The sequence below is a fragment of the Mustelus asterias genome, chromosome 21 (genome assembly GCF_964213995.1).
Source record: "Mustelus asterias chromosome 21, sMusAst1.hap1.1, whole genome shotgun sequence".
Taxonomy (NCBI): Eukaryota; Metazoa; Chordata; class Chondrichthyes; order Carcharhiniformes; family Triakidae; genus Mustelus; species Mustelus asterias.
Genome location: NC_135821.1, coordinates 18778846 through 18795324, shown reverse-complemented (window position 1 = coordinate 18795324; position 16479 = coordinate 18778846). Strand labels below are relative to the sequence as shown.

General features: G+C 43.6%; 1 protein-coding gene across 2 annotated transcripts in view; it reads left to right on the top strand.

Moving 5' to 3' along the window:
- The window catches only part of LOC144509158 (histone acetyltransferase p300-like), a 124153-nt gene extending 111651 nt beyond the window's left edge, over positions 1 to 12502 (top strand). For both annotated transcript variants that reach the window (XM_078237577.1, XM_078237576.1), the window contains exons 28-31: positions 1446 to 1613; positions 6411 to 6572; positions 8454 to 8735; positions 9415 to 12502. In XM_078237577.1, the coding sequence (XP_078093703.1) occupies positions 1446 to 1613; positions 6411 to 6572; positions 8454 to 8735; positions 9415 to 11634 (2832 nt within the window). In that variant the 3' untranslated portion in view covers positions 11635 to 12502. The remainder of the gene's footprint in view (positions 1 to 1445; positions 1614 to 6410; positions 6573 to 8453; positions 8736 to 9414) is intronic.
- Positions 12503 to 16479: the final 3977 nt, after the last annotated feature.

The window sequence follows — 16479 nt, the reverse complement described above, 5'->3', positions numbered from 1 at the left end:
AATCAAAGAGCGAGGTAGATGTTTTTAGGGAGGCAATTCCTCACACTGAAGCTTTGATGGTTTATAGCTATGTCACTAATACTGCAAGAAATTGGGTGATGCATAAGATACCTGAGTCAAAGGACAAAATAGTTCCAAGGATATTGTGCTGGAGGAGAAATAGGGAGGGGTGAACCCAATCTTGCACAGCATCTTGTAGGTTTTTTAAAAGTTTAATGAATCCAATTATTATTTTTACAAAAATATATTTTATTCATAAACTAGCTGAGAAAAAATTGAACAACATTTCAAATTGTCATAATGTTCACATTTTCTGCAGAGATCAAAATGCACTGAGGTGCTTCAATCCAGAAATGAAAACATTACAAACTCCTACAATATTTTTGTTTTATGAAGTACAATGCTGTTCAAATTATATATAGGTCATGTTATACTCTGATGTGCTTCAACACAGTTATTTGCTATATACAGTCAAAAACAAACTTACAGTCCAAGGGTTTCTACTTGATTAACAGCCCCTTGATGTACATGGGCTGAATCCAGTAACAGTTACCACACCAGGCAGTTATATCCCTTTGGGGTCGCTGCTGAAGTAGAACAAAACAGCAGTTTTTTTTTAAGGCAGGCTTTCTTCACAGACACGGCTTGCTGGAAGTTAGAGCAGCTATTTCTACAGTTGGCTGACATCTCAAACAGCTACCCTTTGGTTGAATGCTTCTGATGTACAGTTTTCCCCTTTGATCTTCCCTTACCTGAGCTAACCTCAGAAGTCAAACTCAATTACCTTCATTTTGTAAGTCGGTACCTTTTATAACGTAAATGCAAAGTTCAAACCTTGTCTCCCCCCCTGAACCTCTAACATCATATTCACATTTTTATGTACTATTCCCCATTGTTACCAGCTTGCCTTAGGTTGACATCTGTTCGCAGTGTTGCTAGGCTCTTCATCATATCGAAAGCACTAGTTCCATTAATACAACCAAACTGTCTGCCTTTAAGCAGCTTGCATTTTCCAGTATTTTAAATATATATACCCAGCAGAAAATATTCCAGTTTATTGGATTTCTGATATTTACATGTCATCACTATTTTACTTGACAATTGGCACAATTAATCATTAAATTAATACCCTTTAATAAAGAGCTTATTGAACTAGACACTTGCTGTATAGGCTAAATGATAAAGCAATTACTTCCTCGTCTGAATACAGGAACTGTTTGTAGCTGAAGATACTTTGAGTAAAATGGATGTTGTTCCTCAAAGCTTGACTTGCGACATTTTAAAAATGGAACAGTTTTGAAGTATATGGTGATGATGGTGCTGTTTTACTAGCCATTACTATGATATGGTTTGCATCCTTATCCACATCACAGAATAGCTAGCAATCTTATTGAGCAGTATACTGAATGATTATTGCATTCATAATGTGTGCTTCTCTCTTCCAGGATATATTTAAGCAAGCAACAGAGGATAGGCTGACTAGTGCAAAGGAGTTGCCATATTTTGAAGGTGACTTCTGGCCGAATGTTTTGGAGGAAAGCATCAAAGAGCTGGAACAGGAAGAAGAGGAGCGTAAGAGGGAGGAGAACAACACATCCAGTGAGAGCACTGATGTAAGTCACCAGATATGGCCATATCTTTGGGCTGTGTGCTCCCTATTAAAACCAAAATATGCAAGATGAAGAAGCCCCTACAGATTCAGTGTTCTGTTTGCAAATCAGAAAATTGCTTTAAGTTTTAGAAATTGGACTGTATTCACCCGTCCTCCAATCAAGATCTGTCTGCCATTTAGCACACTGGATTTAAAGAGTCAACCACAGAATAATCACTGAAAATGGTGACACCAAATTAATTCAGGAGACTTCTGGCTTTTCCTGTTCACTTGCTCAAAGATGTGATGACACTTCTGCTGTGTTAGATTTGTCTTCTGTCTACCTGCTAGTTTTTTTATATGAATGATGCATCAAGCCTACATTTCTTAAAAAATACTTGTTAAATCAGTAGCTCAAGTAATGTAAGGTGTGATTTTCTTCACACCTTGTTTCCTCTATGCACTAATTGGGTTATAAAGTATATCTATACATACACAATGGTAGGTATCTTTAAGGTGGTTTGAATTTTTTTGTCACTAAGGGGAGGAATGTTAATGCAGAGGAATGGAGAGCTTTCTATTTCAGGCTCTCACTGTCAACATCAAGCATACAGTAAATATCCAATCTCCCTTATTTTCCTATTTGGCATTGGTGGGTGGCGCAGTGGTTAGCACTGCTGCCGCACAGTGCCCGGCTTGGGTCACTCTGTGTGGAGTCTGCACATTCTCCCCATGTCTGTGTGGGTTTCCTCCGCATGCTCCGGTTTCCTCCCACAGTCTGAAAGACGTGCTGGTTAGGGTGCATTGGCTGTGCTAAATTCTCCCTCAGTGTACCCAAACAGGCACCGGAGTGTGGCAACTAGGGGATTTTCACAGTAACTTCATTGCAGCGTGAATGTAAGCCTACTTGTGACTAACAAAAAAAAAATTAGTGCCACCAAGGATTTTTTTGCAAATACATTTGCTCTTTGCCTGACCTAACCCAAACTTCCTAGTCTTTTGATAGAGCACAAAGGTAAGGAAGCAAGATGATTTGCAATATCAAGTGATTCATTTGAGTTAAGGCCAGTCTTTAGCTTATTGTCTTGGAGCGAAAAGGGACCAAACTAAGTTACTTACATAGTGAAAAGAATTGAGCTCAAGAGACCATTCTACTTGTTTCTGGTCAGAGAAATGCCTGTGAATATGGGGAAAGGGCAGGTAGATGGATTAATTGAATGAAAAAGCAGCAAGGTTTTTGATCAGGGCAAACTTTTCCTGTTCCTAAAAGTTCTTGCTTTATAAAAAAAGCAATGCTGCTCTCTACATAGCAAGATAGTTATTAGAGTAATCCCTCTCAAAGGAGGTGTCGTGCTTTTCAAACAATTTGTTAATTTTGGGCTTGAGGCAGTGTTTTTAACGCCTGGTTTACTGTCCTGTTTTAGGGTGCCAGTTAATGTCAGAATCTTTTGTCTGCTTTTTATTTTACTAACCCTCTGTTGGTGCTCCTGTGCCATTAGTTGTAAGGGCAATTTGTTTAGTTGTTTTGTGACTGGACCCTGCCAATGCTATTGAGCTATTAACCTATCTACACGAATTGAACCTAATCCTTTCATTATCTTAAAGACCTAAATCAAATCCTGAGCTCTCCATTACATTCATCTTGAGTGGACCAAAACTGAACACTCTTCTAAATAAAGCCCAATAGTACACTTTATTCTTTGTATTTGATTGTCTTCACTGTCCATCCTAGTATTTTACCACAGCGATCATAGACCTTCAGTGATTCACGTCCTGCGTGTTGTATGTACGTTTGGTGTCAGCTCTGTGTATGTGAATAACACTGTATTTATGATCTGCCAAACATTGGCCCATTTACCATTACATCAAAATCCCTAAAATCTACTTTTCTCATCTACGGTTCTAACACTCAGAAATACTTTTATCATTGAGTTCTGATTCTCCATCTGCTTTTCTGTCCTTCTTTCTCTTTCCATCTCTTGTACCTACAATCAAAATGTGCGAGATCTGTATTTCTTAGAGTTTTTGTGTCTTTGTTTATGTTGAATTGCAGGATATGTGGTATTCTTTACCTGGTATTTTTATCGCTGTGTGCCTCTCCTTTTCTATCTCCCATTCTTATACTCTCTCATGCTTGCTTCTCTTGCTTCCTTGCCCAATTTGCTCCTATCTCCATAGTCTGTAGCTGGTCACCATTGTCACTCTGTCCCATCCAGTCTGCTTTCACTTTTAGTCACTCTGATAATGAGTATTAAGGAAATTGAACAATGTCATGTTGGTGCTTTTTCAGTTACATTTAACCATGTTCACAATGTTATCTCTTCTGCCTGATCGATGTCTCACCTTTTTCCCTTTTTTTTTCTCTCCTCCACCCCTATTCTTTTTCCCTCCCAAAATTATCCCTTCCTTTGCCTCACCATTTTGCTCTTTTCTCTCTCATTCTCTCCTCTCTCAGTTTCTCCTGCTCTTCATTCTTTTCATTTTCCACCATCTGGGCTCAGTTACCAGTGTGGCTGGTTGCTAACTTTCTAAAGTGCTCATTGTGCATACATTAAAATTACTAACAGATATTTTAAGTGTTATGAGCACTTTACAAAGTGATCCGATAGTAAAGAGCAACCATTGAACCTGGAAACATTGGAGGAAGGCAGCAGCTTAATGTTAGCGTTCTACATTGCAAAACAAGTAAGACAGTTCAGACTAGCTCGAGGGGGGCTGATGGTGAGACCAAAGCACACAGTGTAAGTGAGAGCAAGGATACATCACCTCAGCTCCCACAGGTTTGAATTCTCTGTTACATCTCCAGCATGGATCCACTTCTCTCCTACGCTACTAACTTGTATTGTGCTAGTTCTACCTCCTTGAATTCTGCATGGTGCCAGTCTGAGGAAGAATGTTGGATTTATTTTCCTAAATCCTGTAATTGCAGTGCAGTGAGCAAGCTTTAAACTCGGTAGAATTCATGAGATGGTTAGAACCAGAGAACCATAAGTCAGTAGCTCATAAAAGAACATTCAATGCTCCATGGATAGCCATTGAAAAGCAGAATTCCCCACAGTGGATCTTTTTTTAATACTGGAATGGTATATATGGTTCTGTTCCTCTAAATGTCAATCATTTTGGACATTCTATTGTTTTGACATAATTACTGAATTTGTTACTATAAATTATGTAGACTTGAGAACAGGAGAAAGATGTTGTCCAATAAGCCTGATTAATACAACTTAAAACTCTTAAAATTCTGCCTTCCACTCTTCCAATCATGTTTTACCAATGTTTTTTTGAACAAAATGTTGTGACTGCTACCTGAATATATCTTAAATTGTGATACAAAAGATTACTGGCAATGCTGGGAGCCAGGTAGTTGTATGGTGTTGAGTTAGCAGCTGAGAAACTTGCAAATGCCAAGCAGGACTTCAATAGAATTATTTTACCCTAATTCCTGCCCAGCCACCATCTGGGTTGCAATGGTGGGTAAGTTGTACAAGGCAGCAGCTGGGAATGGTCCCAGGACATTAGTAAGAAGTTTAACAACACCAGGTTAAAGTCCAACAGGTTTATTTGGTAGCAAAAGCCACTAGCTTTCGGAGCCCCAAGCCCCTTCCCACCCCAGGACATTAGACAGGGGGAGGGGGGGGGGGGGGGGGCGGGAGAAGACATGTTGATGGTGATGCGAGGTGGGAGTGAGGGTTTAAAAGTTTTTTTTTAAAGGGATCACAGTACCTTTGCTTGAGGGGCTGGGGAAGCATTCCTTTCCATCTGTAAGTACTGCTGGATCAGGCAGGTCCTGCTACCCTTCAGCTGGGTCCCCCAAGACTTGGGACGCATAACCCACACCCTGTTAGATTCAAACAAACAATTATCAAAACTTGAGTAAGAGCAAGCTGATGAACACATTAAAATCACTGACCCTGCCTTCCAGGGCAACTTAGTTGTCCAACCCTGGATCTACTGTGCTTAAACCCAAAGTGGATGTGTTCAGAGCTGCGCCCCCCCCCCCCCCCCCCAAACACTCCTGCCCAAATTGGGGCGAGGCTTATCTGTCTTAAACTAAGCTTGCACTCAATACTTGAATATTGAGAAAGGATGCCTTGACTACCTTAAGCCTGAAGTCACTGCGTTATACTGTACAATTACTGATTAGGCCCATTTATGACAGGAAGAAATCCCCCCCCGGTATCTACCTAAATGCTAATTTACTTATGATTTCTGAACCTGGATGTATTAAAGTAAAATAAGAGGAACCTGTATAAAAATGTTTAATTTGTCATATTTCTTGTAACAATGAACTTCGAGTCGCAGTAACATGAAACAAAACACTTGGGGTGTGCCCTCTCTTGTGTTGGGAATGTGAAAGTAAGATGTTTATTCACTAAAGCCTAACTAATTGTGATGACTCTATTTTTTCCTATGATGTTTTCCAAAATGGAGGTGTCACCATGTCATGGTGCAGCGAAAGTAACTGAATTGCCCTCTTCTTTTAAAAGCACCAACACTTGCTGCATTCTTCTCCCCTCCCCCACAACATCCAGCCCCTAGTAACAGCTGTTAGCAATTCATGGCATACACCTCAAATGTACTGACTTAACCAGGATTTCCTGAATTTAATAACGGTGATGGGTGTGCAAGAGTCTAGCTGGCAAAATCAGCTGATCTGCCAGTTGTTTGGATAGTTGCACTCCCATCCTGAGCTCTCCAATGTTGAGCTCCTTTCAGGTAGAGGGGCGTTGGTCGTGGTGGAACTGGGTTTAATATAACTTTTTGAGAATAAGGTACGTGAAGTATTGCTGTAACTGCTAAATTTACATATCCTTTTCAGGGAAAGAAGGGGGACAGCAAAAATGCAAAGAAAAAGAACAACAAGAAAACAAGTAAGAATAAGAGCAGCCTGAGCCGAGGTAACAAGAAGAAACCGGGGATGCCCAACGTGTCCAATGACCTCTCACAGAAACTTTATGCCACCATGGAAAAGCACAAGGAGGTACAATTCTCTCTCTCAACTGTTCCGAGTAATTACTGTTAATTCCACCCCCCTGTTGCTGTTTCGAGATCGGCCATTGAGTAAAGAATCGAGTTTCTTCTACTCTTTCCCCACCTCCCTAGCTCTGCTAAATATCTAATCATGGCAGCACAGTCAAACTCAGCAGAGAAATTGTGAGCAAACAAGTATTCCACCACAGACTGAAGCTCTGGCATAGAACATAGAACAGTCGAGCACAGTACAGGCCCTTCGGCCCTCGATGTTGTGCCGAGCTTTGTCCGAAACCAAGATCAAGCTATCCCACTCCCTATCATTCTGGTGTGCTCCATGTGTCTATCCAATAACCGCTTGAAAGTTCCTAAAGTGTCCGACTCCATTATCACAGCAGGCAGTCCATTCCACACCCCAACTACTCTGAGTAAAGAACCTACCTCGGACATCCCTCCTATATCTCCCACCATGAACCTTGTAGTTATGCCCCCTAGTAACAGCTACATTCACCCGAGGAAATAGTCTCTGAACGTCCACTCTTTATCTATCCCCCTCATCATCTTATAAACCTCTATTAAGTCGCCTCTCATCCTCCTCCTTCTAAAGAGAAAAGCCCTAGCTCCCTCAACCTTTCCTCATAAGACCTGCCCTCCAAACCAGGCAGCATCCCGGTAAATCTCCTCTGCACTCTCTCCAATGCTTCCACATCCTTCTTATAGTGAGGTGACCAGAACTGCACACACTATTCCAAATGTGGTCTCACCAAGGTCCTGTACAGTTGCAGCATAACCCCACGCCTCTTAAACTCAAACCCCTTGTTTAATAAACGCTAACACGCTATAGGCCTTTTTCTCGGCTCTATCCACTTGAGTGGCAACCTTCAGAGATCTGTGGATATGAACCCCAAGATCTCTCTGTTCCTCCACGTTCCTCAGAACCCTGCCATTGACCCTGTAATCCGCATTCAAATGTGTCCTACCAAAATGAATCACTATTAAATGCATTATTTTTGATTTGATTTATTATTGTCGCATGTATTAGTATACAGTGAGAAGTATTGTTTCTTGCGCGCTATACAGACAAAGCATACGGTTCATACAGAAGGAAGGGAGAGGGTGCAGAATGTAGTGTCACAGTCATAGCAGTTTAAGAATGTTTCTCATTCCTCCAAATATTAATTCGTAATATTTTTCAAGGCTTTGTCATAAAATAAATCCAAAGTTTATTAAAGTTTTATTGAAGCAGAATGTAATTTGTAAATGCAGCATCTGGTGCAGATCTGAGCCATACTGAGGCAAGGAAGGAACAGGTTTGATCTCGGATCTGTACTATGTTACCTGACCTCTAGTGGGGCAGGTCCTGCAATTGTCTCAGGATTTTCATCTCTGCTCAGTTGATGTGCACTTTTTGTTGCTTGGTGAGGGTGATGCCCTCTGCAATTAATATTTGGCTGGCATTCATTGTTTAGGCTGATACATGCTGAATAGCCTTGTGCTGCCTGCACATTCAGAATTGTACTTTGTGACTTATCACTGCCTAAGTCATTGGACTCTAATCAGTTGAGTAGGAATTTAAATTGTAGCTGCTCTGTATTGACCAGTAGAATTCATAGAGGCCATTCGGCCCATGGAGTCTGTACTGATCCTCCAGTAGAGCATCCCCAGGCCCTATCCCTGTAACCCCGCACATTTTACCGTGGCTAATCCACCTAACCCGCACATCTTTTGGACAAGAAGAGGAGTTCTATTAATCGGATACTGTCACAAGATAGATTTTGAAAGAATTGGGAAATGAAGATTTGTATTTGGGTGTTTGGAGAAATGCTCAAATTTGAAATCTTGTGAATTGTATTTGATTTAATTTTAATTGTTTGGATCTTGTTTTTTGCAGGTGTTTTTCGTGATCCGTCTGATTGCCGGTCCGAACTCGAACTCTCTGCCAACCATCCTGGATCCTGACCCGCTCATCGCGTGTGACCTGATGGATGGACGTGATGCCTTTCTCACACTGGCAAGGGACAAACACATGGAATTCTCATCACTGAGACGGGCCAAGTGGTCGACCATGTGCATGCTGGTGGAACTTCACAATCAGGGCCAGGATCGCTTTGTATATACGTGCAATGAGTGCAAGCACCATGTGGAGACCAGGTGGCACTGCACTGTCTGTGAGGTGCGTGCTAGTCTAAAGCTTGTAATTCCAGAGCAATACAAAGTATAAAATTATCTACTAAATCATTATCCATTCAAATATAAAGGGCTCTGAGTACAAACTTGTTTGTTACAGGTGAAAGAGTAATGATGGGGTCAATGAGCACCTCATTTACTGAATTGTATTTGTCTGGTTAGTTAACTCAGAGTAGACCAGAGATTGAACTGGTTGGTCTGATTGATTGGTTCAGTTCGCTATGCATTTGCCAACTTGAGCCAACCAGGAGCCCAGAAACTCCACAGGTAGACCTCAGCCTGTGCTGCTGCCAGTTTGAACATGGCTGTTCTGAACCATAGCTCTATATTCCTTGATAACATTATCTAATTATCTGTCAGTCTCCGTATGGCAAAATGCTTCCTAATTTCACTCCTGAGTGGCCTAGCTCTTTTTAAAGTTTAAGATTTCCACAGAAAATAGTTCCTCTGTATCTCCACTGTGGAATCACCTTAATTAGATCACCATCCAACACTTCTAATTTCAGAGGAATGCAAACCAAATTCTTGCAACCTGTCTTTCTATTTTAACCCTTTCAAACACTGTTGTATACATTTATAAAGTGTTGAGATTATATTTTGAGAATGAATCGCTTTATCGAGGTAAGTTTTGGGGAACTAATTTGTTCTGTCTTTGTTTTTCCTAGGATTATGACCTCTGTGTCAACTGCTTTAACACTAAGGGACATGAGCACAAGATGGAGAAACTCGGCCTTGGTCTGGATGATGAGAGTAACGCACAAGGCTCAGAAACTAGCACGGGAGATTCACGACGCCTCAGCATCCAGCGCTGCATTCAGTCACTGGTCCACGCTTGCCAGTGTCGCAATGCCAACTGTTCTCTGCCTTCCTGCCAGAAGATGAAGAGAGTAGTCCAGCACACCAAGGGGTGCAAACGCAAGACCAATGGTGGCTGCCCAATATGCAAGCAGCTCATTGCGCTTTGTTGCTACCATGCTAAGCACTGCCAAGAAACTAAGTGTCCTGTACCGTTCTGTCTCAACATCAAGCACAAGCTTCGTCAGCAGCAGCTACAGCACCGTCTACAACAAGCCCAGATGCTACGCAGGAGGATGGCCACGATGCAGCGCGGTGGTGTAGGACAGCAGAGTCTGCCATCTCCAAGCGGCACTGCGCCCACTACTCCAACAGGGCAACAGCCGAGCACCCCACAGACTCCACAACCACAACCCCCAGCTCAACCGCAGCCTCAGCCCCAGCCCCAGCCACCACCGCCAACCAACATGCCTTCCTACAGCAATATGGCAAGAAGTCAACCACAGGCCTCGATACCGCAAGGCAAGCCAACTGGACAGGTGGTATCTGCTGCCCAGGCTGCACCTCCTGCTCAGCCGCCACCACCAGCCGCAGTGGAAATAGCCATGCAGATTCAAAGAGCAGCTGATGCCCAGCGACTGATGGCACAGCAGCAATCGTTCCAGCGGCCTGGAGTCATGAATCCTCACATATCACCCATGAATCAAATGCCTGGAATGAACATGAACCCACAGCCGTCGCAGAGAGGCCCCACTCACACGGAGCAGGCAATGGGAGCAGCCAGCATGCAGCAGGCACAGTGGGGACAAGCTGGAATGGCGCAGACTCAGCAGCATCCACCGGGAATGCAAAGGCCAGTCATGCAGATTAGCCAGCAAGCTCTGCAAATTAACATGCAACCCCAACCACCACCACCCATGTGCCAAGTTTCATCAGGAGTGCCTCAGCCCAACAGAGGTGCCATTCCCCAAGCAGCCCTGCAGGATTTATTGCGGACACTCAGGTCTCCCAGCTCCCCTATGCAGCAGCAGCAAGTGCTAGCTATCCTCCGCTCCAACCCCCAGCTCATGGCTGCTTTCATCAAGCAAAGGGCAGCCAGGTATCAAGGAGGCCAGGGTCAGCCTGGAATGCAACCGCAGCCAGGGATGCAGTCTCAGCCAGGCCTTCAGGGGCAGCAGGGCATGCATGGCAACCCAGGCATGCAAAACATGAGCCCCATGCAGCCTGGTGTTCAACGGCCCAACATGCCTCAGCAGCAACAGCAGCAGCAACAAAACATGGGTGGGTTAAATGCACAGGGGCAGCCCATGAACATGAGCCACCCCACCATGAACACCCACTTTAGGGAGCTTTTGATGCGACGCCAGCTCATGCATCAGCAGCAGAAACAGCAACAACAGCAGCAGCAGCAGCAGTCAAACCCGAGCATGGCTGCTGGAATGGCTAACCAGTTTCAGCAACCTCAAGGGTCCGGTTATCCAATGCAGCAACAGCAGCAACAACAGAGGATGCAGCATCATATGCCCATGCAGCAGGGAACCATGGGCCAAGTGGGTCAACCAATGGGGCAGATGAGCCAGCTTCCTCAAGCTGGAATGGGGGCAGAGGGAAGTTCCAGTCTTCAAGCTCTCCAGCAGCGAATCCTCCAGCAGCAGATGGGTTCTCCAGCCCAGTCCAACTCCATGAGTCCACAGCAACACATGCTCCCTGGCCAGGCCCAGTCACCTCACCTCCAAGGCCAGCACCCATCCTCCCTCAGCAACCAGGTGCGGTCGCCGCAGCCTGTGCCTTCACCGCGCCCGCAGTCCCAGCCACCTCATTCCAGCCCGTCGCCCAGGATGCAACCCCAACCGTCTCCACATCATGTCTCGCCACAGACTAACTCCCCACATCCGGGAATGGTAGCTGCCCAGGGAAACCCCATGGATCAAGGACACTTTGCTGCTCCGGACCAGAGTGCAATGCTTTCTCAACTTGCTAACCCTGGAATGGCAGGCTTACACGGTGCTGCCAATGACCTTGGCATGGGTTCTGACAACCCAGACTTAACAGGCACAAACATTAATCACAATACACTAGACATCTTGTAGCATTTTGGGAGCAAATTCTCATTTTTCGTCTTTCCTTAGGGTTTTTTGTACTGAAAAAAAAATTTTGAAATTTCTAGGGAGGACTATTTTCCCAGAATTCAGTGAACTGCAATTTATTGAGAAAATAAACTGAGGGATGATATTATACAAAGAATATATTTTTTGTTATGACTGGTGAACAGCCAGTCCCCTTTTTTTGTTTTCCTGTTCTGTTATTTCAATTGCAGATAGCCCATACCCACATTTTTTAAGCAAAGGAGAGTTGAATTCATATTTTTATTTTCTAACTTCAAAGAATCTTGTAAGCATTTGTTCATTAACGCAAAGCATTTCACAGAAGAGAAGAAGCAGCCTGTGCTACAATATACATCTGGTTTTTTTTGACAGCAAAGGATCGCGATACCTCCTTGTGTATCCCCCTTAATTTTTTTTTTCCATTTCTATACAAGGGTTTGAGCAGAAGTTTCGAAGTATTAATAATTTGTACAGGTAGAACGAAAGACTATTGCACAAACTGGCAGCTGCCAAAACGTCCTGCGGATGTAGAATATTGTGGGGTTTTTTTTTTCAATTTAATGGTGAACATTTTACTTTCTATTTTTTTTTTGGTGCAACTATCGAAGGATTCTTTAAAAAGACTGCGTGACTGATTTTATTGAACACATCCCTTGGTTTTTCCTCTTTCAGACTTCTGTGTAAAACTTGAAAAATGGGCAAACAGAAAAAAGAAAAAACCTATCCAGAAACGTGTAAATCATGCAATTTATTGATAATTACTTATAAATATGAACTTTGGATCACTGTATAGACTGCTACAATTGATTTTTCTTATTTACCATATTGTTGAATAAACTGTGTGCAACAGCGAGACTGCCTGTTCTTAATGGATGCTCTCTGCATATTTTGGCGCCCGACAGGACAAAGTGAAATAAGATTGTAATTCCCTTTGGTCAGGTTTTGCAGACTACTCGCCCACGTAGCTGTGCTGGTGGGCAACAGGCATTGTTTTGGAGCAGTGGCCAGTGAATCACGTTGAGTAGAAAATTAAGAGGACCGAGGACAGGAGGTGCTACTTAAAGCAATTATTTCTACTTGTGTTTGGGTTAAAACCTCTCAAAGCCCTTCGCGGGAGCGTTATATTTTGACATGGAGCCTCTTGAGGCATCAGGGCAGATGGCTTGGTCAGAGAGGTTTGAAGGTGGATATTAAAGGAAGAAAGAATGGCTGAGAGGTTTAGGGAGGAAATTGTTGTGGGCTCTGGGGGGTAGCTTGGCATCACTTTTGGAGCAATTTCAAATCGGAGATGCTGAAGTCAAACTGGGACGAGCACAGAGAACCTCTGAGCATTGTGGGGCTGGAGGAGGTTACAGAACAGTGGGTGAGGCCATAGAAGGTTAGGAAAACAAGGTTGAGAATCTTAAAAATTAAAGCATTGCTGAACTGGTTGCCAGTGGAGGTCAGTGAGCCCAGGGGTGACAGATAAACAGGACTTGGGGCAAATCGAGAGGCAGGCAGTAGTTTAGGATGACTTCAAAGCTTATATGGATGTGGGAGGCCAGCCAGGAGTGCGTTGGAGTAGTCAGATTTGGAGGTAAAGGCGTGAATAAGGGTTTCAGCAGCAGAGCCAGGCAATGTTACAGAAGCGAGACGGATGGTGTTAGTGATGGCCTGGGTATTTGATCTCAGGGTCAAATATCACACCAAGGTTCAGGTAGATTTCACCATTGATCCTAAAGGAAAAGAACATTGAATAATACAGGTGTGTTAATGTAATTCCTTTCCATATATTTTGTCAATCCAAGAGGTAGTTCTCCCCGTGTTTCCAAAAAAAGTGTGGGTTGAATTGAGGTGTGCAGGTATAAAGCTACTTCAAACCACCGGCCTCACTACCTGGAGCACACTGAAAAATTGAACTGATTACAAAGAGTTGCAAAGATCTTTTTAAAGTGTCAACTTGGCTCAGTTGGTAAGCCATTCGCCTTGAGTCAAGAAAGTTGAGAATTCAGATCTCCGAAGTGGCTAATTATAATCGGGACTGATGCAGTTTTGAGAGGGTGCTGCATTGTTGGGGATGCTGTCTCCCCCCTTGAGACGCTATGCCAAGGTTCTATTCAAGTGAATGTAAAAGATGCCAGAGCACTGTTTGAGCAGGAAGTTTACCCTGTTGCCTAGTCAGCATTCATCCCTCGGCCTACACCACGAGAAACACATCCACTTGCTGTGTTTCGAGACTGTGCTGTGCAACATTGGGGTTAAGAAGTGATCCATGAGTTACAAGGCGCTTTAGGAAATCCTGAAGATACGATGAGGTGCTATATATAAGAAAGCACATTGTTTCTGCTTTTTGACATGTGTTTAATTGTTCAAAAGTGGATTGTTGTTTGTGATGTTTGGAGTGACTGGGAGCAGTTAATGAGTTAGAATTGGCAATCAGGGTTTAACTAACGATGGTCAAAGCAAACCTAGGTACTTGGGTACAGTAGCTCCAGTGGTGTCAGGTTGGGTACTAATGTGTTTTTGCCCAGGAGGGAGCTTGGAGTAGAATTACAGGCTCGAAACAACACTGAACAAGAATGGGTGGAGAGATCTTGGAGAAGATGGAGAGATTCATTCTCTCAACCTTTCGCCCAACAAAATAATAGGGACATTAAAGGAAATGACGACAAATTGGAGCAAGTCCTTGTTTGGATGAGGTTCTTGTTGATGGCTTAGAGAAATTTTCAAACCAGGATACTGGATTTGTGTATCAAACTGAGATTTCCTCCCTTTCTTCCCCTGGTGCTAATAGAACTCTCCAAGCACAGCCAAAGTTTAACATGTCAATATGTTTTTTTGTACTGATTACTTCCCATTTTTCAAGTAGAACTCACCCCAGTAGGTACTTCAGACCTGCACAGAGGATAGGTGGTGTGATCCGTGGCCTGTAATTCGGAAGAGCGACAGAGTAATGTCACCGTGGTGTTCTCTCTCTTTTCCCCCATCCTCTCCTCTTGAGAAAGTGACAAAACACACCATCTCCTGCCTCAACTCTCCCCTCAGCGAATGTGGGGCTCAATGCCTCATTTTGTCTCGGTTGGGCAAGTTCCTGCAAAGTCGACCGGAATTCCCAAGGAGATTGGCACTCATGATGTGCCTGGGAACAGCTGGTACAAATGCAGTGGGATCTCCAAAACCAGCATCTTTTTGGGAGTGCAAGACTACCTTTCAGATGCAAGGATTACTTACAACTGTTGAGACGGGGAAGAATGGGCTTATGTACTGCTGAACCACGCTGTGATAATGAATGAACCTCTGATGTACGATTCTAATCTAAATTTCAACGAGCGCAGTTTACTGTTGTACCACCTCAAACAATGTGCCATAGACAGCTTGCAATTCAATGTTCCAATTCTGTGCCACATTTTCAAGAAAGAAGTCTCTCAACACCAGGTTAAAGCCCAACAGGTTTATTTGGTAGCAGAAGCTTTCAGAGCGCTACTCACCTGATGGAAGAGCAGTGCTCTGAAAGCTCGTGCTACCAAATAAACCTGTTGGACTTTAACCTGGTGTCGTGAGATTTCTTACTGTGCCTACCCCAGTCCAATGCTGGCATCTCCACATCACATTTATAGGTAATTTCAATAAGTATTTCATTGGTTGTAAAGCAGCACTTTGAGACATCCACTGTGTGTGTGTGAAAAGCGCTATATAAATGCAAGTCTTTCATTCAAGACTTTATAAAAAGGTTGTTTGAAAAGTATTCCGATGTGCTGCTGAATCCCACACGAAGATGTGGGGCACCCCTGATAATTGTGAATATGTTATCACACCGCACAAGGTGTGGAAATTTCTGATTTGAGAGCAGCTCATTTCTCAAAAAATTCTAGAGCTGTAAGGGAAGATGTGGAGTGGGATTAATTGGATCCAAAGAGTCAGCACCCGGGCCTAATTGGCTGAAATGCCTCCTGTTTTGTAAGGTTCTACAAGCTTCATAATTACCCATGGAGTTGGCGTATGTTACTGCCCATCAGTTCTCTCTGACCATCTGATAACATCACTGCATTCCATAAACTTGATTGGGATTCTGGAATCGCATTGTTCCTACCATTTTAAAATGAAGCTGGCATAGGTTCAGGACCTGTTTGGGTGCAATGGAGTTTCTAAGCATGAGTGGCACCTAGTGTCTTCCACTCGCCATTTTTATTTACTGTATTATGCCCCTTTACACATTGCATGTCACGTTTGTTGTCGACTGCCTTGTTGTTTGCCAGTTTTTTTGATTTCCTCACCATTCCTGAACAGCTCAGGAAGAACAGGGCGGCACGGTGGCACAGCGGTTAGCACTGCTGCCTCGCAGCGCCAGGGACCTGGGTTCCAATCCTGCTTTGGCTGACTGTGGAGTCTGCACATTCTCCCCGTGTCTGCGTGGGTTTCCTCCGGGTGCTCCAGTTTCCTCCCACACTCCAAAGATGTGCTGGTTAGGTTGATTGGCCATGCCAAATTGCCTCTTAGTGTCAGGGGGACTAGCAGGGTGAATAACGTGGGGTTAGGGCCTGGATGCATTGTTGTCCGTGCAGGCTCAATGGGCTGAATAGCCTGCACGGTAGTTATTTTATGAATTCTTTAGTGTTCTACTGTTTGTCTCTCCCAACTTGGTACCCCCCTCTAATGTTTCACTCTGTTGCCTCCCCATGATGCAGAAGCTGCTATTAACAGCAGTCTCTCTATCTTTCCTTCTGATTTGTTTTTAATCCAATCTATTATTCTTCCCCAGATTTCATAGCCCTTAAACTTCTGTGCTACAGTGTAGTAGTGTGCAAGTTTTAAGGACATGGTGAATTTGTTGTCTCAGAAGTAAGTAACTTG